Source organism: Acipenser ruthenus, chromosome 9 (assembly GCF_902713425.1).
Source record: "Acipenser ruthenus chromosome 9, fAciRut3.2 maternal haplotype, whole genome shotgun sequence".
Lineage (NCBI taxonomy): Eukaryota > Metazoa > Chordata > Actinopteri > Acipenseriformes > Acipenseridae > Acipenser > Acipenser ruthenus.
The window spans coordinates 11641900-11663332 of NC_081197.1; the positions used below are offsets into that span (position 1 = coordinate 11641900).

At 36.5% G+C, this 21433-nt stretch overlaps 1 protein-coding gene across 1 annotated transcript in view; it reads right to left on the minus strand.

The window, feature by feature from the left end:
* Positions 1–12438: 12438 nt before the first annotated feature.
* The window catches only part of LOC117405969 (transmembrane protein 135), a 108082-nt gene continuing 99087 nt past the window's right edge, over positions 12439–21433 (minus strand). The window contains exons 11-15 of the mRNA XM_034009569.3: positions 20678–20741; positions 20343–20419; positions 19615–19713; positions 17742–17809; positions 12439–16550 (exon numbers count right to left, since the gene is read on the minus strand). Of these exons, the coding sequence (XP_033865460.1) occupies positions 16415–16550; positions 17742–17809; positions 19615–19713; positions 20343–20419; positions 20678–20741 (444 nt within the window). The 3' untranslated portion in view covers positions 12439–16414. The remainder of the gene's footprint in view (positions 16551–17741; positions 17810–19614; positions 19714–20342; positions 20420–20677; positions 20742–21433) is intronic.

Here is a 21433-nt window from a genome sequence, read left to right on the forward strand (position 1 = left end):
TCAGCATCAACAACATGCAAACCCCATTCCACACCCTCACCACTCTCTGTGTGAAGTGTCTCCTTCCCTGTCTATCTCCACATAATTTCCAAAATATGTGCTCTGGTCCTGGTTTCTGTGTAGGACTTAAAATATTGGTTAGGGTTAACTTGATCAACTCCTTTTAAGATTTTAAAGACTTTGGCCATGTCCCCACCCCTAATTCTTCTTTGTTCTAGGCTAAATAGATTCAGTTCTTTCAGACTATCTTCAGAGCTCAGTCCTTTAAGCCCTGCTGGGATTAGTCTGGTTGCTCTTTGCTGGACTCTCTCCAGGCCCACAAGGTCTCCTTGTTATTGTGGTGACCAGTACTCCAAGTTTGATATCATCAGTTCATTATACAACCTCATCAAAACCTTATTGGATTTGTAATATTTTGTAATATTCAAACCCCGCAAAAATGGCACAGAAGTAATTCTGTTCTAGTTTTGTAAAATTAACTTGTACTTTCTCCTAAGAGTGAATCACAGACTGCAGTAAAAATCTGAAAAGATTCTCATCAGTGAATAAATTGAAGAAAATACAATTCCTGCACCTGCCTCTTGAGTCTTTATTATATTTAAATATATATTTTTTCTTAACCAACTAAAACTGATAAGGATATGATCTGTGACAGAACCGGTATATGAAGAATATTTAAAGCTTGAAATTAAAGCCATCAAAATGTAATCTTAATATGTAAAATAAGCTTGTATAGCATGTATAATCACGTTGTTATTTATAGAGCTGTTCTGCTTTCATGATTCATAATTGTCAGGGGAAGCTTGCCAAGCGTACCAACAACACATAACACTATTTATTTTGAGTTTCTGGATTTTAGCCAAATCATAAAGGCATCAGAACCAAAAAACAAACCCAGGGCGTGACAAAACACAATCTTAATAAGTGCATCGATTTGTTTTCATTTATTTTTGTGTAATACATTGTAACTACCTTACGTAGTTCTGTTTTTTAACTAGTAAAACGTGCACTTTCACAAAAGGGGTTAGAAGTATGCTTAAAAACAGCTTTTTTTTTCCTGAATCGAGTTTCCAGCAATGCACCATAACACAACTGTAAATCCTTTACAACTGTACATTTCAAAAACTGTGAAACTATATAAAGTTTCTCAAATGGCTCAAATGTAAACGTCTAACATCATCCAGCTGTTTTGTGATGCAGAGCACTCTCCAAGTTTCTATTTTTTGTTTTTTTCAAAGCCGCATTGTTTGTACAGGTTTTTAACAGCGGTTAGCAAACTACATTTCCGCAGACACTGCAGACCGAACAACTTGTTTGACCACTTTCTTTATTGAACTCCAGCCATGGGTAAATCTTCAGCCAGTTTGCCTGAAAATCTATCTTTAACTCTCCCTTCACTGACATCACTTATTTGTGCTGTTGTAGCACTTAAGGCTGTATCTAAGCCTCTAATCTAATCTCTGTATTAGTGGTGTGTGGAGTGTAGTAAAAAAAAATACCCAAATATTTATTTTTTGCCAAATTACACTTTGTATTTTTTTCTTTATGAAAGTTTATGTTGTTTTAAATTTGATTTTTTTTATACCATTTTATTTTTACATTAGTGTTTGAATCACTTGATTTGTGTTTGTTTGAATAAAAATTGCATCAACATAATTGGCTCTCTGTATTTCTTTTTTGTTGTTTTATGAATGAGTATGCAATCTGTGCCCTTGGGTTGGATTTATGTTTTGCCTTTTTGCCCCCTAGAACTGCCTTGGTGCCCCTGAATCTTCACACTCAAAAAAGGCAACATTGCCTTGCCCTTCATGACCTTAACTTCATGCCCTGCAAACCCCCATAACAAAAATGACTTCCTTTGAAGTGTTTGATTTGCATGGATGTGCAATTTACATAATTATTAGAATTTAGCCGATTTACATCTATGTAGGTTAAATGCATCTGGAAGATTAAGGGGTTTCCAATCTTTATTTGGCCACCCTGGCTGATAAATTATAAATGTACATTAGAGCTAATTTAGTAGTACTGTAAGTATTCACATTTAAAATAAGCCTAAGAACCTAACAGCAGTGGTCATGTATATCAATTGATTCTCTCGCCAGTGTCAATTTGGGAGATATTTCTCTGGAAATTGGGAACCTCTGCACAACTGCACCTGCATGTTGGCTGATTTGGAAATTATACAAAAAATGACTTTAACATCTATCTAAACATAATAGAAGTTGATAATAAAGGAAGGTGATAATGTGTTGCTGTTGGTTACCATCATTGTTTAATAGATACTGCATGGTTCATTATGGGATGAGTTTTACCACACGAGTGAGGATGATAGAAAGATGTGACATATGCAAAATAACAACTTGTCGCAACAAAACCAGTTATTTTTCTTTACTGAAGTAGAATTGTTGTCTATCTGTCAGTAGGCCACTGTTATCATTTATGAAATATGAAAACTCATGCATAGACAAACATTCAAAAATATACTGGGTTCCTAGATGCCGTTATCATGTAATATTCTCCATGGTAACCAGTTAAGTGCATTTGATGTACAGTATGAGAACATCTACAAATGAACAACAATCTATGCCAACGAATTAATACCAACACATTTTAAAATGTCAGTTGCTTTCAATATTTGTTAGCATTTTTATTTTCATGAACAAAAACATACTTTGTGTTCATTTTTTAATTATTTATTTCTGTATTTTCTGTATTTGTAACCTAATAATATAAATGGTTATTTACATAACCTGCTGTCTACAAGTGTATTTATATGTTATTCATTATTTAACATCTAATTTCTAGGGGTGTCCTGTCTCAATTGTTAGAGAATTACTTGAATAAAATTATTCAATAAAAATATTTAGACAGAATTTTGAAATGGCCAAGACACCAGGGGAAGATCTTCTTCAACATAATGTCTGGATACAGTTTCTGCCTCTTCTCAACTGTGATTTTGAGGAGAGTTTCTATTTACCAGCTCACATTTACTGCTGCACAGCTAAAAATGACAGCTGTACCCTAGTGTGGATATTACATGAAATACATTTTCAGAAGCAGCCCTCAAAGTTGAACAAGAAAGCAGAAACAGCAGGAGAGAATTATATAAAACACAGATCATCTGATATTAAACAAATAGCATACGCCTTCAATGCCTCACATAAAGGAGGGTCTCTGCAACATCACAGCTACTCCCCCCCCCACCACCATGGGTGCATGTACACAATTAGATCTGTATAATGGAGAAGTTGAAGATCAAAATAAATGAACCTGTTTCTTCCTGCTATCGAATTACTTTCTATGTGCTAGTTCATATGGCCACCAGCTAGACAACTGGAGTGAAACTGATCTGCAAACACAGGAAGACGTTGGCACCAGGAAGCAGCAGCAACATTAAGTTACATAGCACAGGCTTTGACATAGCTGCATATTCCAAACTGAAGTACAAATAAACCAAAAGATCTTCAGCAGAAAGAAACGGATTTCAAAACCTTGGTTAGAACTGTTTTAAATAACATTGTTCACTGGTTAACCCCATTGTATAGCAATATTTCTGCAGGGTATATTTGTAATTTAACAGTTTTTTTCTTTCCCTACAACCATAATTGCACAGTAGGTGATTCGCTAATTGTTCTGGGATCACATTCATCTAGAGCTACAAAATAAATACAGTTCTGTTTGAGTTTTTTTTTTTAATTTAATTTATATTTCATATATATATACACACTAGGTTGAATATGTATTTTCGACTATATTCAAAATGCAGTCATTAAAATATCTTTATTCACTGTTAAACATTCTCTGATTTACAAAGACCAGTGTATGATATCTGATACTTTATTTGATCATTTCTTGCTTCGTCCATTAAAATACCTAATTTGAATCTGCAACTAATTCTGTTACTCAAAAATTATGTTAAGGTATAAATCTGGTGGAAAAAAAAAACTTTTACAAGAAAAAAAAGCCACCTTGTGGAAATACATTACTAGCAATGCATGATTAAAGTCTTTACCAACACTAACAGTATTATATATGTGATCTATAAATAAACTATGACATGTATGCACACTGGCAAAGGCATATATGTTCATGTGCTTTTGGGACACCATGTTTTCGCAGAATGAGAAGGGGTTTATAGAAATTAAGTCTAAATATGAAAAGAATTACATACAGCTGCTAATTGGAGTCTGTGAAACCAGCCACAAGTCACCTCGGGTTAGTACAGTATTGGAGTGGATGTTAGAAGGATTTGGGTTTAGTCAAAATGTTCACACTTGGTTCTTGGGTAAACAGCATAACCTAGGGGATTGAGTTGAAAATACACATGTTTTATTGGTTACCGTATCTAACACATTTAAAAAGATTCCATGCAGGGGGGTGGGAGGGCACAGTCCTGTAAAGAAGGACATGCAGATTTAGGGAACATTAGGGAACAGCCTGTCTTTATACACTGCTTGAAACCTATAGACACTTCACACTCTCTCTCACACACAAGCAAGTTACCTTGGCAACAACCTTCCTGAAAAAGAACAAGCGGCTACGATGACACAGAAGCGTTTATTGTGCTAGCTTAATTTCACACATTTGTAGGTAGAACCCCCCCCCCCCCCCCCCCCATTTTTTTTAATGATGCAAAATGATTGAGGAAATGTGTACAGTCGTTAAAGCTATTTGGATGTAGGTCAAAACCCTTGCTGCAGCCTAACGAACATTGAATAATTAAATTAAATACTGCCATCGGTACATAATCATAAACATAATGAAACATTGGACACAAGATTCTCTTCAGATAACCAAGGTTGACCAGTGAATGTAAACAGAACTGTTAATGACCTATTGGTTGTTGAAGGCCCTCGACCCTATGGGCTCTGCGCCCAACCACTGTCATTATCGGCAGTTAAGGACCTCTAAGATGTGTAGTTACTGCTTAGTTAGATCATCATGAACAGGTTCTTATGCTATGACAAGCAGTGGGAAGCTGCTTGCCTCTGGAAGCCTGCACTTGAATGTTTTCATCTATATTGAAGGGATTGTAAGGAAGGCCATTGTCAGCTTCAATCTCTTCCCCTAAGCCACACTCTTAGGTTGTCAGGGGGACCGAAATTCATGAAAAAATTAAATGTTAAAATAAAGTCCAGCCTAGCTATTAAACAGAAAGCAAGCAATTACTTTGATTGTGTGGCAGCTATATCTCCTTAATACTTTTTATAACATTTCACCTGTGATTGGAAATAATCCTTCCTAATGATCTCCAACTAAAGTCTCCAATTAAATTGGTGAAATGTTCTGTGACTGAACTCTTTGCTTAAGCCCTTGATGGAAACATTGCTAAATTGCATCTTCTGCTGAGAGGTTTAGATACAGTTGCACTGCACCAAATACCAAATTTAGAAATGTTACATCTCTTCATTATGCTTCCACAGTTATACAGTGCATGACCTGGTGGAATTATATGGACCAATTGGTCTTCCGACGATTATATAAATAAATTGTTTACTCGCAGTGGACATTCTCAAATGGAACCCTTACAAATTGAATTACAAGAAAAAAATATATCCAGTGTGACCTATTGACTCGAGACAAGATATACTGCAGAGTACATCAGAGTACAGCCTATAATCACAGTTCTTCCCTTATAATTATTTGTTGAGAGATTGACTAAGAGCAGCATCTAGTGGGTGCACTTTGTAATACCTACTCTGTAGCTGTTGCATCTTGTATGTAAGGTAATACATTATTATATAATCAAAAATAATAATTCCATTATATTATGAAAGATGTACCTCATGAAGTTTGAATGAAATGTAACTATTTGGTTTCTGTGAGTTAGTTAGTTACTGTACCTAATGTTAGTTACAGTATCCATGAAGAAATATATCCGTCATTACATTAGGAATGTATATCATTCATGTACACAGCCAATTAGACAGAGATACTAGTGTGAAACAGACAGACGAACAGAATGTACACTGCATCATTCTGACCAGAACAAAGATATTCTGGTATTTTAATTGATTAAAGTGTCCCACATCATGTACAAAGCAATGACATCTTGGCCAGGACTCCCTGGAAACATGTTTGACAGACAAGCCGAGTGATTTCTGGAGTTTCCTTTACGGACATTGAATTATAATTTTTTCTAAGATTCTAGAAATTTGACAATGTAATTGTGATATATAATAATAAAAAAAAAATCTTCAGGAGGACATGCAATTTTCATTTTCCAATTTTTTAATCTATACTGAGATTGGATATGGAAGAATAAGTGGCATATTTTATTTTAGATGGTTTTAAAAAATTCAATTTTTTATTGACTTGTGGTTTATTGTAGAATCAGTCATTCTCTTGCCCTGATTGGATTTTTCAAAATGTCTCAAGTATTTAAACACAGGATCACCTTAGTCTACACATAACGCTAGGACTGCACTCACAGATCTCAGTGTCATTTTTCCTTCAAGCCTGCTGCAAATAATGGACACATCGACCTTGAAGGTTAATGGTTACATTTCTATTTCAGGGAACTATAATGATAATAACCTAATGTTCCCTTTTAAGAACGAATTGTAACCATTACTGAATAGGTGAGTATACCCAAGCCGTTGCAAGAGCATTATTGCAGATTGACCAGAATGCTACAAGACGAAGGTAAGAGGCTGCCATGTGCGTCACCATTCGGTACCCCAGTAACAAGTAACTAGGGTAAAAATTGAAGGAGAATTTCACCTCTGTGGCTGTATTGTAAGGGTTGACTGGGAAGTCGTCCTTAACACTCTAGCTCCAAAATCAGGGTTTTGAGGATCCATAACATTTAGCCTGTAGAACCTAGAGAAGGTATGGGGAGTAGCTCACATTGCTGCATTGCAAGGCCCCTGGAGGAATGGTCAGAATGAGATTTTCTGGAGGGGGCAAATTGGCAGACCTGACTGTGTCTGCTATCCAATTGGGCAGCCGCTGCTTAAAAAATTGTTCAGACTGCCTCCAACTTTTTGTCCTGTCAACATCATCAGCCAGGGCCTGAACTGGGCAAAGCATATGGAGTTGTTGATCCGTCAGACTGGAAAGCAGGTGGATGTAAAGCTTCCAATTCCACAGACTGGTTGACATGGAAGGCCAAGATAGGCAGGATTGGTACGGACCGCGACCTTTGTCCTGGCCTCTCTAAAAAACAAGCAAGCTTTTGCAATAGATAATGCCTGCATCTCACTCACCCACTTTGCTGAGATGATAGCAAGCTTTAAAAGATAACAATTTCAGCTCAGCTGAATGCAGGGGTTCAAATGGAGGCTTCGTGAGTGCATTAAGCACCACGTTTAGCCACCAGCGAGGATCAATATCCTGGGTCAATATGGGGCTACTAGGAGCACCTTGGCCCGGTCCTGCCTGACGTAATGGGACGTAACTAGCAAAAGGCTGTAGTGCACACAAATATGTGTAAATAGAAAAACTATTACAGCAATTTGTTAAATTATCACATACAAAATGTGTAAAAACACATAAAATGAGAAAAAATACACTAATAAGAAAACATTTACGTATCTGAACAGGCTCTCCGATCAGGTCAATCTTGAAAGGAAAAGTGGCGCCGAGATCTGTGAGTGCAATCCTTTTTGATCCCTCGGGGGCGGGGTCACGACTGTGTCACAGGCTCAAACAGCAGCTTTGGTATACAATATTCCGGATTCGGGTCTTTAGGAGGTAAATACCCATTCAGTAATGGTTAAAGGAAACACTTGATCAAGTCACTTCCAGCTTCTTTGGAACACAAAGACTAAACCATAAATACATAAACCAAAACCACCTGCAGGGTACTTAATATATAACAGTTTACATAAATGTATGCAAAATACTCAGAGATCTATCACTCCTTGCATATCCTAGTTCTAGCAATATATAGACCTGTATCAATAGACTGTATAATTGGGCAATATTCAGGACACCTAGGGATCAAACTCCAAATCACCTTGAAAATACAGTAAATACAATTTTAAGGAAAGGCCCCTTTAAAAACTAAATGCAGAAAAAAGCATCTGTCTTTTAACAGATAGCTCCCTGGCTGCTCATATTACTTTAATAATTGTTACCAGAACAGATTGTTCTTTGTTGCTTTATGTCTCTCCTCCATTAATATTACAAAAATAATTGAGGACGCCTACATTAATAATAATTACACCCTACTTACTGAAATAAAACTAAAATACGAATGCAAAACACAGCTTTACCTAAGAAATAAGGTATTAGAAAAATGTACATTACTAACCGTTAATGCCATTCATCTTGTCTTTTGAGTTTCAATTAGGCAGCAATCAAAAGATTTTAATGATCAAAGGGAATTCAAATACTGTCCTTGACACCGGGTAAATAAATTTTTTTCCATTACATTCTGCTTTAGAATTTGTTTGATATGGGAAAAAAAAACATTGCGCCTAACAAATCTAAAATATAATTAATTCCATTTGATGCTCTGAGGTGAAGATATTTCCATTTCAAACAGTGCCAGTCACAAAGAGCTTTACAGCTGTTCGCTCAGCTCATGCAAATCTTCAGCAGTTTCCTGTGCCACACAGAACATTTTCAAAGTTAACGGATAGAATCCCAAAAAAGTAATTTTCATATTCCACTTTCTAAACGTACTGGTTTTAGTATTCATCCTCTTCCTTCTGGATTGATCTGTCTTACCACACAAACTAAAACCGTCTTTCCATTGTGCAGTGCTCAGCTGCGTTTTTTTCCACTGCTCAAAATGTTCAGATCTTACAATTCAGTTTTTTATAGCTAGGGATATTTATTTCGAATAGCAAAGGTTTTTAAAGTACATAGGGCTAAGAAAATAATTCCAGTTAAAAAAAAAAACTATATAGGCCTGACATTTCATTGCTGCAGTTTCCTGAATTCCTGTATTACAGTTGAAGAGTCACATGGAGATTTCATGAACATGAGCATTATTAAAAAGCAGAGATGGACAACAGTGGACTTCCTTCTGAGAGTTTCAAAAGAAGCCAAACTCCCAGAAGCCTCATGCTTAAAGAGTAAGTAGCGGGGTTCTGAAAAATGTAGACGTCTCCACGGCAATAACTATCCATGATGTTGTACCGAACATGTTTTTTTTATTTAATTGCTCTTCCTGCAGTGAAGGATAGATCTCAAGGAGGGATCTGAAACCCCAGTGCACAAGAGCAGACATTTTGAAAAGAGCTTTGAAACAGACTTTAAAGTCATACGTGTAAAAAGTTGACGGGATGACAACAATGAAAGGAAAAATGACAGGTACGTTATTTAAACAGTTGTAGCAACACGTGGGGACGTGTAATGCTGTATTTTTCAGAACCCCGCTACTTGCTCTTTATAGGGGAAGCTCACATGGACTCTGCTTGTGCTTTACCTGCTTCAGATTCCAGTTTTACAAGTCCACACAGTTCACTAGATATAAAAAATAACCATACAAATGATGAGGCTCAAATGCTTTATAAATCAATACATTGCTATAGCCAGTATAAATAACTTAATAGATTCTACCACTGTAACAGGATGATATTATTGTAGGGGGCACACACACCTTTATTGTTATAGTTGAGATTATAAAATGCAGTATATATATATTCTTTTTTAATTACCATTACAGTGCTGGGTAATCCTCACAAATCCCTTACTGATCCCAAGTTAATAACATGAAGAATATCTGCATATATATTATAGCACCTTGTCTGCCACATAATGTAAGCTGTCCACTTACCAAGACGACTGGAGACAAAACCCAGCACTGAAATAAATGGCAAAAACAACCCACAGGAGGTAAGTGTGTTGACCCAGCATGTAAAAGTTGGCCCAGCAAGTTACTGAATTCTTACACTTGGGTGTTATTCCAGGAATGTGTCAAATTAAAGGGGAATATTATTCATTTTCTCACCTTTTTATGATGTTTACAATCTGTAAGTGGTTCTGTTGCTCAAATATTAAATTTGACTGCTATTCTTTCTCTGAATCAGTCAGAATCTGCCTGGCATAACCTGTGCCTAAAAAGGTAAGGTAAAAAAATAAGTAAAGAACATCAGAAGCTACTTTAACATTTTACCACCTTGAACAGCTATGTTTTGAGGTTGAAAGTTAAGCAGAATAGCAATATTAGGGCATGCTCTCAGTTATATTTACAGAAAGTTTTATGGAGGCCTAAACAGAAAAGGTTAAGGCAGCAGTGTTTTACAGGCACTTCCATACTGATGGTGACTATATAATATGCGGAGTCAACTGTAGAACTTATTCCCTCTTCCCATATACTGTAATATATAAAAAAAGAATTACTCCAAACTACTGGCCACTTGAGGGAAATTCCAATATGACCTGGATTCGAGTGCTTTTTGACTCCCTGTTTTTGGTAGGGTTAACAGTGAAGCACAGGACAGAATATGAAGCTGTGTGAGCAGCAGACACAGGCTGAGGAAGCGGTGAAGAGAGAAGGTGCAATATTGACATGCTGCAGCTGTGCTTCATCTGGGGCCTTAGGAGAGGCAGGGAAGCCGAGCTCAGGGAGAGAAGCAGGAAGGCCGGAAAGCTGCAATAACAAGCCAAAACAAGACACAGGAAAGCTGGGAAGAAAGCCAAGAGAAAATAAAATAGACCACCAGTCATAGGGACAAAGGTAAAGAATGAAGCTTTACAATGAAAGCTATAACATGAAAAAGTGGTTTATGTAATTTAGATAGTGAAAGTCACTACTGGTGGTTATTCCATTTTTTTTATTTACTTTTATTTCTTAATTTACTCATTGCTTAATCAGATTAAAAAAAATAATGTGCATAGTATATTTATATTACAAAGCTTTTCACATGCTTATTGGTTGCACCTATGAAAAACTAATGAAACACCAAATTCTTTGTGCATTCGCAATTCATTATGTTGGGCTTTCACGTGTTCTAGTTATGCATGGGGTGCCTATTGCAAACCTTTAGATGGTGCATTGGAAAGCAAATAAACCAGTATTTAACATACTTGATCTTTAACTTGATTCATTTTCCAATTCACCTGAAAACTGAATTTGTGACAGAGAACACAGTGAACAGTAGATTCATCAGGAAGGTGGCTTTATTTTGTCAGTCACAAATTACAAACCAAAAGTACTGGAATTAAAAATTAGGCTTTTCAAGTGCATTTGCATGTTTGGTAGCCTCCAACACCCAAGATCTATTCAATAATACTGTATCTATTTTTTTTATGTCATCAGTGGTATCTACAATTCTGAACTAATATCAGCTGATATGGAATGTTTATGGGGGATAAAGTCAAAGTGGTGAATGAATGCGGCAGATACTCCAGTTTTTTTACACCTAACGGCACTCGAAAATAGTCGATTATTTTCACTGATTCACCACTGTTGTTTATCTTAATACCATCTGGTTTAAAACTCCATAATTTCACATCATATGTATGACTTTCACTCTGCCCTTGTTTACCTGTAAAAATGTGTTTAGGATTCGGTTAACTAAGTACACCATTTGAGAAATGTGTTAAGATTTACGCAACATTTGTGTGTAGCAAGACACAGTCCCTCAATGAACACCTATGTTTTCCAACCTTGTCACTGATAGCTATAACAGTATCTCATCAATGTAGTCCAGTTAATATGAAAAGTATACAGCATAATCTCAATGAATGTATTCCACAGTACCCAAACAGTGTTGTTCTACCAGCCTGGAGTTATCGAAGCGCATTAAATGCTTACTTAACCATTGTTTTGATACTTTTTAATGTCTGAAGGCTATTTGGGCTAATGGTACATTTCCACTTACCACTGGAATTGATTTGAAAGCTATCTGAAATCAGACTCATTCATTTCAGCTCCAGATGGAGACTGTTTTTAAATGGAACTTTTAAAAACAGGTATGCGGGCTGGCAGAACTCGATCCCCTAAATTCACGCTGATGGTGGAAATGACCCAATGAGTGTCCAATACGAAGGACGTGAAGGCGTGACTTTTAAATCTCTGATTGCAGAAAAAAAAGTAGGCTGAACATGAAGGCTGTGATTATTCTGTTAGGTGAACTAATTTATTATACAAATGTGACATATGCAGGTGTACTTTGATGATAGTGACATCTAGTCCACTATATCAGACAATAAAATGTTTTGCTCAGTGAAGTTATGTTGTTAAAGTAAATATGAAACCAGCTGCAGGACTAATTTGATATTGGAACAAGCCGAGATTTACTTGTTTCACAGTGCAGATCTGTATATTGAGACTACTTTAAAGAAGCAACAGACATTTTTACAGACAAGTTACTATCAATGTCTGGATAAAGAGTAGCAGTCTGGCACCACAGGTGAGATTTGCAAAAATAAATATACAGTGTAAAGAAAGGAGAGGAGGAGAGTAAGAAGCTCCAAAAATATGTAGTGACAATATTAACTGTCTCACAAAATTAGTTGTAGTTAAAACCATACAGCATGTTTAGCATTGTATTAGGATTTTAATTGTAAACAAAACGTAAAACAGCAGTTTTAATTGTACAAATGTAACTGCATAGCTTGTAAATTAAAGTTACATTATTTAAAACGTGTACTTTTTAAAAGTGTCATTTTTTGTATTTGATCTTCTATAATGGTTTATTTCATTTACTGACAAGTGTCAGGTTACAGTCCAAGGTTAGAAGGGGGTTATGTTCTTTTAATAATGTCCGTAAGAAAGAATAGAAGCATGGAATGTTATTGTACAAAATAAATGTTACAGGTGTTACATGTAAGGCTACACTGTTTACTACCTTTTATTCAATGGTCATTTGTGACAAAAGCTAGCCCTCCACAGGTTCAATATTAAAGCATTTACAGTAGAAGTGAACTATACAGTTCATATAATAGTGACAATTAATTTCATAATTCTGTTCATAAAAGCAACAATTAATGACACTTCACATTACGAGGGAACACACATAAACCACTGATAAGGACTGATTGGTAAACAATGTGGATATGGAGGTAGTTGCCCCGTTTATTTGTAAAGGCAATAATCAAAATGTTAGCCTACCAATGTAGGTCTAACTTTGGAGGTATACCGAAATGTATATGAATGAAAAACCTGCTCAGCAAGCCCAGGATTCGCTATTTTTGTGAACACATTGATACACCAGCGAGGTTCCTTTTTGCATCAGAAAAAGAATGAAATGAAACAATATAGCTCAGTGAGCCCCACTGAGGGTCAGGGACATACAGAGTCTGAGGGTGTTGACAGTGCTCAGTGGGAAGTCACATTAGTCCTAATCAGGCTTAGTGAATTACGCTCAGGAGAGGGTCTGTACAATGCATTCCAATTATTTAGAGTGGGTGCTGGTAATAATGCACCACTATTCTATATCTCATTAGATAATGACAAGAAGGATTCTCCTTAGATGCCTTTATAGCATAGACCTTCATAAAGAACATATTTGCACCAACCCCTCCAAATATTCTGGGCAGGTTTTTTGTTCTACAAAATTAACTTTTCCTTAATTTTCCTTCAAGACACACCCACTTCTATTGAGAAAAAAAGCAGCAAAAATCAAACCAGAACTAAACATGAAAAAAAGAGGGCACCTTGCAAGCCCAAAAAGACACTACATGGACACCTGTGATCACAATGTCATATTTTTGCAGAATCCCATTCCATCACTGGTCTTATTATTATACTTGCTAACAGTAAGGCGCAAAACACAATCATGTGTCTGTGCAATATGGATGCATACCAACACTTGGAGCCTGATTTTATAAATATCATTTAAATGTAAAAGCAAACTGATGACAGTGAGTAAGTTTACTCAATATTCACTTACCAAGTTTGCCAAAAAAAATCAAAATGCAATACAGTGCAAAATGCAGAGGGATTAGATTCGATCCAGGAAGTGCAAGGACCACTAATGCACACTTTGTGTGTGTGTGTATATATATATATATATATACACACATATATATATATATACTTGTGCAACAAGCCTAAAAAGTCATGTTATTTAAGGAATGCTACCTCATAGAAAACAAAATGGGTTATGCAGTTGGTGCGTTTAACAACAGTCTGTAATCTTCAAACTCTCCAGGGCAGAAAAAACCCTGATGTCTGACAAGTGGATTATACACTTGTGAAGATTAACCTTATTTATACTGTATGTACCTCAGTTTGTAAAAGAGCATGAAACCCTTTTAATCCTTGGCAATGTGTTAATGTGCTATACTTCATGTTATTATTACAAAATCCCAGCATAAATACAAAGATAATGTTGCCTTTTTTGAGAATGTAGAACATTTCCTGTACCGTATTACTTTGAATTACTGCCGCCCTTGAATAGGTGCTGCACTCGGATATCAGAGTTGTAATAGACGCTGCCCTCGAATAAACGGCGCTCTCAATAATGAAACATGTGAATTTTTCCCCCTACCCCAGCCCAAATAAATGCAGCACTTAAGAAACACATACAAAACAGTGTGGCAAAACATTACAAAGAAACAAAATGAATTGGATAGACTTTTACTGTAAAGTTTATGGAACCCAAACAAAAAAAGAATACTGTAGGTACACAGCACTATGCACTGATACAGCAGCACTAAAATAAATATATTAAGAATTAGCAAGAAAAGTAATACATTGTAGTTGTATTGCAGGAGCTGTATGATTATTATTTGAGTTTCTTAAATGCATTTCTGTTTTGGTTGTATGCACGGTATTTTGGCTAATAAGAGACGCTGAAGAATCCTGATCCAGGCAGGAAGTTCAGAGAGTGGGGGTTGTGGTGTTTTGGAGTGTCAAGCAGAAGCTAGGGAAGCTCTCGCTGTAGCGTTGCTGTTTAGGGGATAGCCACAGGATCAACTCCTCTTCCACACCGAAGCCCTGCCTGGACCAGGAGACTGCGAGCGTTTAGTTGTCTTGCTGGTTGAAGAGAAAGAAGCGCATCATCTATTAAAGAGTTCAGCCCTGCGACTCTTAGAAACTGCTGCAAGAAAAGAAAGGGAAAATAAACATACCTCCTTGGTGTTGAACTGACATTTCTCTCGTTACTGATCTGCAAACTCAACAGCTTTCAGTGTAAAGTTGTAGGACTTCTTCACCATCCTGATCACGTTGTATCCGCAGAAATAAACTTCAATATACGTCTCCCTCAAATACCGCGATAAAAAATTGTGCCTTTAGAAAACTATAGAACTTCTATTTACCACGACCCTTGAATAAGCGCCACCGCTGTTTTCAGCAATTTAAAATAAACGCAGCAGCGTTAATTCCAAGTAATACGGTATTTGCATTAGACATACAATTACAAAATGAAGCACTGTGTGAAGAAGCAAACAGAAGTTACATTTTGCACCACCCATTCAATACTGTCTTTGTTAACATGAATAACAAAATCCATCACTGAGCAGCAAATTGTTAAAAAGGAGGTTAGGTTTGTATGGGCCTTGGTAGCTGCTTTAGATAAAGTTTAGAAAAAAAAGAAGAAAAAAGGTAACAGACAGATCAACCAGTAGGCTCCGCCAGAGAGCTAATTTATACATGCAATTCAATATTAAAGGTCTTTTTGGATCTGTGTTTTGATTCTTACAGGCGGCATCAAGCCACATCACAAACCTCTTCCATGATGATATACACAAGAGAGAAGTTACTGTGGTAACACCTGAGAGATTGCATGCATTTCTGCTACCAGACTGCCATTTTGCAATGTTGATTCTGAATAAAAAATAAAGTTTGTTAGTTCAGGTTTGTTGCATTTTTTTTCCTGCATGTGTGCCAGTTTCTCTAAAACTGGAACACACTGAAGTTCTATTACTCAGCCATGGTTATTGTTCTGAATTATACTAGTATTGGCCAATAATGACAGTGTAGCCTTGATAGATTCCATCTGTTTAATGCAATTTAGTCAGATTTATACTATGAACGGACCCCCCTCCCCCGGTCTCCTCTTTGTCAAGCCCGCTGTGTTAGACTAAAGCGCCAAATAGGATCTCAAACTCTGGCCTACAATTACAACCAGATTTGAGGCAGAAAGTTCCCACCTGAATTCAATGAAATTGAAATGACTGCTTAATAGATTATACTTTCCTTAAAACATTTTTCAGTTTATAACTGTACATTTCTATATAATTCTAAAGATTTCCCTAAAACTTTACTAACTTCAATGCAATAGTTCATTTCTCTTCTATGGTTATTCATTCAGATTATTGCTCGATTCAGAAACTGTGCTAACGAGACATATATATGAATATACTTTCAGCTAATTAAGTGCTTTCACAATTCACAGTTTCTTTCGGCAAAAGGGTTTGCTTAATTAAAACCAAACTTCTCCTCCGGCATTCCTGATCAATCAGAAATGGTATCAAATTGAAATAACACTGATTACGAGTGCCTTGGCCTCACTGAACATGCTGGGTTGGTGGCCGTGCTGCTTTGGTCAGTATTGACAACACTGCTTCAGGAACCCGGCTGAATCTCGATTTCTGGCTTCACTACAGTGTACCGGGGATCCAGCTGGGGTATAAAGCCCTTGAAATCCCGTGAGGCTTTGGTACCGAAGACGTCTAGCACCCGACGGTTCATCACAGCAAACCTGGTAACACAAGAAGGGATATGTTGAACTTGCCAAGCCTTGTCTTGTTAATTACATTTTAGATGTAGAAATAAACAGAAACGTCAAAGTGAAAGGTGGTAGGTATATTTTGTTTAATTATTTTTATTGTATTTTTTTATTTAATTGATTTTTTGGTATGGTTTTGTTCCCTCCACCCCCAAATGTTTTCTTTTCTTTGTTGTTAAATGATTTAGTGATGTTTTCATACATCCATCTTTTGTACCACTTGAAAAATCAATCAAAACAATTATAGAAAAATAAAAAAGTGAAAGGTGAGCACGTCAGTGTAGGAAAGAGCGGTTGCTATGGAAGTATTCAAGTATATGTAGTGTTGCCATGAATATAGACTGTTATTCAGGACTTCGGGGGCTATAGTGCAAACTATAATCCGTGACATTTTAACAAATCACAAAACAGGTTTTAAAACCAAGGATTCAAAAATATATATTTTACTTGACCATTTGGTTCTGTGCAGTGTTACACAGTTTATTCTGTGAAAACAAGCCTACAGACTCAAGTATTTATGAGGTGTCAAGTCCCAGTAGGTTTAGTGACACCTGAGCCAAAGCAATAAAAGGTGTTAAATACTAGTTTTATTTAAACGTGGGAGTCAATTTAAAGACTAGACATCTGTGATTTTCTCCCCTTCTTTGACAGACCCAAGTTCATATACCTTGACCAGTTTTAACATGTGTGTACCAGTTAAAGAATATGACGTGCAGTACTTTAGTACTTTAATTTCAAGAACAGACTTTTTAATAATATAGGTTTATATGTGTAGTAAAGTGTAAAACACAACTGTGTCTGACAGTCTAAATGCACACAGCAACACTTTATACAAGAATAGATACAGCCTTAATATAGTAATTTCTGTGTTTCTTTTTTCTGGTGAACCACCATGAAAGTATACATTACAACTACACAGTAATCAATAATAAGTAATGTTGTTTGAATAAAATGTAGTGCATATGGTGACAATTTCTACAGAATTAGTAGTTCCCGTGTACTTCAAGGAGGAGGTGACTTATAATAATCCATAAAACCGAAATCTCCCACATTTTACTCTTAGAGGCCTTTTATCGATTTTTGCCCTGCAGTACTTTTGTTTACCACACAGATGGTACTAGCTATTGACACCACCACACTTTTAAGTAACAATCAATCACTCACCTGCCCTTTGTCAATCTCAACAGGAACTTCCAGTATGAAGGTCTGAGATTCTGAACCTCCATCACAGCCTGAAGCAGAAACAAAGTAGGTAAAAAACACACTTCAGCATAATAAAATAAGCACTGCAATTAAGTGCCTGCATACATCTATAATGTTTAAGCTTTAACCAAGTAAAAAAATAACTGAACCAACAACTGAATGAGTCATTACAATTCTATTTAAAACATATTCCATAACCTCTTATCCCTACCAAAAACACAGATTTTCTCTTACATATTCACCCCTAAATTCGGAAAAAAAAGATGTATTTTTATTATAAAAGTTTATTATTATTATTGGTTTATTTAGCAGACGCCTTTATCCAAGGCGACTTACAGAGACTAGGGTGTGTGAACTATGCATCAGCTGCAGAGTCACTTACAATTACATCCCACCCGAGAGACGGAGCACAAGGTGACTTGCTCAGGGTCACACAATGAGTCAGTGGCTGAAGTGGGATTTGAACCTGGTTCCAAGCCCTTTTCTTTAACCACTGGCCCACACAGCCTCCTATAGCAGGAGTTCCCCTGCCACTTCTCTTTTGTTTGCAAGTGACTGAAGAAAGTTGTAACCTATATCTTACTCAGTAACCACCTGCTGCTGCAGGCACCATTCAAGGCTCAAGAAGCTTAGCTAAACTTTTCACTATTTGCAAGACGTAAAACAAATCTGAATACACATGGTTTTTGCATTCATGTGTGCCAATGTAAGACTAAACCAGCAGTCCTGTTCGTGTTAGCGGTAAGACATCATGGAATGTCAGAGCTGTCAAGCTAAATCCCTCACGTTACAGGGTGTTCTGTTTTTACTCAAAATAAGTACTTGTTTATTGACCTCTCCCCTAAGAAATTCCCTAAACCGTTCCTTTAGTCAACTAGAGACCCCTTAATATTCAAGGAATCAAGAATAACAGTTGCAATATTTAAGGCCTTGTCTCAACTGTAGTAAGTGTAGTAAATACCATGTTGAAGAAATTGATTTCTCAGTGAAATACATGACAGTTCTTAACATAATGCAGGGCACATAAACACAATATCTAGATTGAATATCTGTCTACCAGCTACTTTGGGTAACGTTTAACTTTTATCCACCCCTTTTGCTTTGTAAATACATTTAGCTTCTATCCATCAACATAAAAAGGTCAGAGAATATTTTTCAGTCTTCAGCAATGAAGATACCAATTCTGCTTTGCATGTGCATACCATGTGGTTGAATCACTTAATAGCATCAACCTCAACCTCAAGGGTTTCAATCCAAAGGCAACATTAAGAAAATGTTTGCTCACATCCTTTTAATCAGATTTTAGATCATTAGATTTGGTGACGCATTTGAGTCTAGAAGCATTAATAGCATATTGTGCAACATGCAAGCACGAGAGTTCTGACCGCTCTGAAAACAGCTTAACTACAAGATGCAACATTCCACTTCATTTAGCATTTGCAGAAGCTAAGCAATGCTTCAAGTCTGTAAATTAATTTAGTATACAATTTACTACTGACAGTAGTGTGTGGAAATGCTTTTAATTAGGCTTCTACACATCTGTTTCTGACTTTCTACCACATGCATGGTTGTTTTGTAAAAATGTACTGAAGTCATTGTGGTAATGCCACAGTGATGATTGTATGGACAATCACTGTTATGAGTCGCAAAAAACAAACACATAAGAAAAAAGGTGCAGCAGAAAGTGGGGTTTGTGGCAAAATTCCTATACAGGTGAAGAATCTGTGTCTTGCTAAATTCTCATGGCTTGCAAAAGGTCTTCGATTCCCCACCCTGTGTAGTAGTACAGAATAAGGCGCTGTGTCCTTTGCAGAAATAAAAAGGTACAACTTACTGCCTGGAAACAAATAGCTGTTGAAATGGCGTAAATCACTGTGTCTGCGTGTGGAAAATATGGAAACTTTCCAGCTTCGATGCCTTTAAAGTACATTGTCTGTGTACAAGAAAGAAAAATTGCATTAAGAGGCAATATATTTTAACATAACTGCTGGTTATTTATGCATTCGTCTTGATCTTTAGAAGGCATTCTTCAAAATAAATTGAATAAAAATGGGTTATTGGTACAATAACAGTTTAAGACGATTATTTTTCGTGAAACATCGTCTGTCTCTCAAAATCACGTGGAATACACAGATTAACTATAGACCAGTCAACAGTAATTACTTTAGTGATTGGCTTGGCCTGTGGTACATTTCAGATAACTTTCCTTCTCTCTATCATTATTTAAAATGATAAAACGACATCATGATGCAATGGGGAAAAAAACTATAAATTAGGCAGACTTTATTTCTAAGAGAGAGATTGGTTCTCTGAAACAAAAGGAACAGGAATTAATTTGTTTTGGTTGACTAGTTTTTTCATGCCACTAAGATGATTACCAAACCAGATCACTGCTTACAAGAACTAACATCTAAAAGACAAAAACTGCCATGGCTTACAGCACGGGAACATTGTGTGTGCTATGATTTGTATAAGTTGGTTCATGGACCAATAGTGAGACTGTTCTTTCCCTAAAGATCTATTTTGTATTTGTTCATAATCTGAAAGAGGTCTACATTTTACCTCCACTAGTTTGGATGCAAGGTACATGGAGATACTGGTGCTTTTGTAAAACATCATGGAGATCCCTGCAAGAAAACCTGTCAAAATCAAGAGAAACACACACTGATCAAAAACAGCACCCAAAAGAACAGGTTTAAAAATGTCATTAGAATTAGTAACATCAAGCTAAACGGATGGGGTGGGTGGGAATAAAGTTTGCAACCAAGGTGTTTAATTATCCCCAAGGTACATTTAACAGTGGAGATTATTTCACTCTATTAATAGATCACAAGGTTATAGGACAATGAATACTGTGATAATAACTCTATTATATTTAGACACATAGCCAAACTCGCCTGCAATAAGAGCATGGAGCTCATCATCAAGATTTCTCACCCACCGCAAGAAACAGCTAGTGCCCTGGAAAAGAACAAGACAGTATGTTCATTAGACCTGGTCAACATGCAAGGACAAATCATTACTCAGCTCTTTTAATAAATAGCAAAAGCCAAGTCATACAAACAGGCGCAAGCATTGCATAATAAAATCGTTTTTATGTAATAAAAAAGACTAAGACTGTTCTGATCTTAGCTGAGACCTTTCAGGCATAAATACAACTCACAATTCTTGAGACATTTCTCTCCTGCTGGGGAAGAATATTCCAGGCTCTGGGGATATACTGGAAGTGCCCATATCTACATACATTTCACTGTGCTTGGAGCTGTAATAAGTAAGTAAACCATCAGGCTAAAACAACAGAACTCCTACCAGCTTGGCTCCTGCTTACCTGGTTGGCGAATAAGTAAAAAATAAATCTGATATTTTCAGTTGGGTCAAGGCATATTAGATTCATGCAACACTTCTATTGAGTTTCTTTATGTATTTATTATTATTTTTTTCATTATTTCTTCAGTTTAAATTAGGACTATGTCATGTCCTTCCGCAGTCTGCAGTGTTCTACTGGTATGTCAGTGTCTTACATACCGAAGGAAGTTTAATTTCATTGGTTCTTTGTTTCCCGAGGGAGGGGCTTGTGGGAATGGCGTATTTTTGACGCTCAGTTGAGCTGCGGCAGTAGACCAGGCAACATGTCCAGTTCAAAGTGATGGATT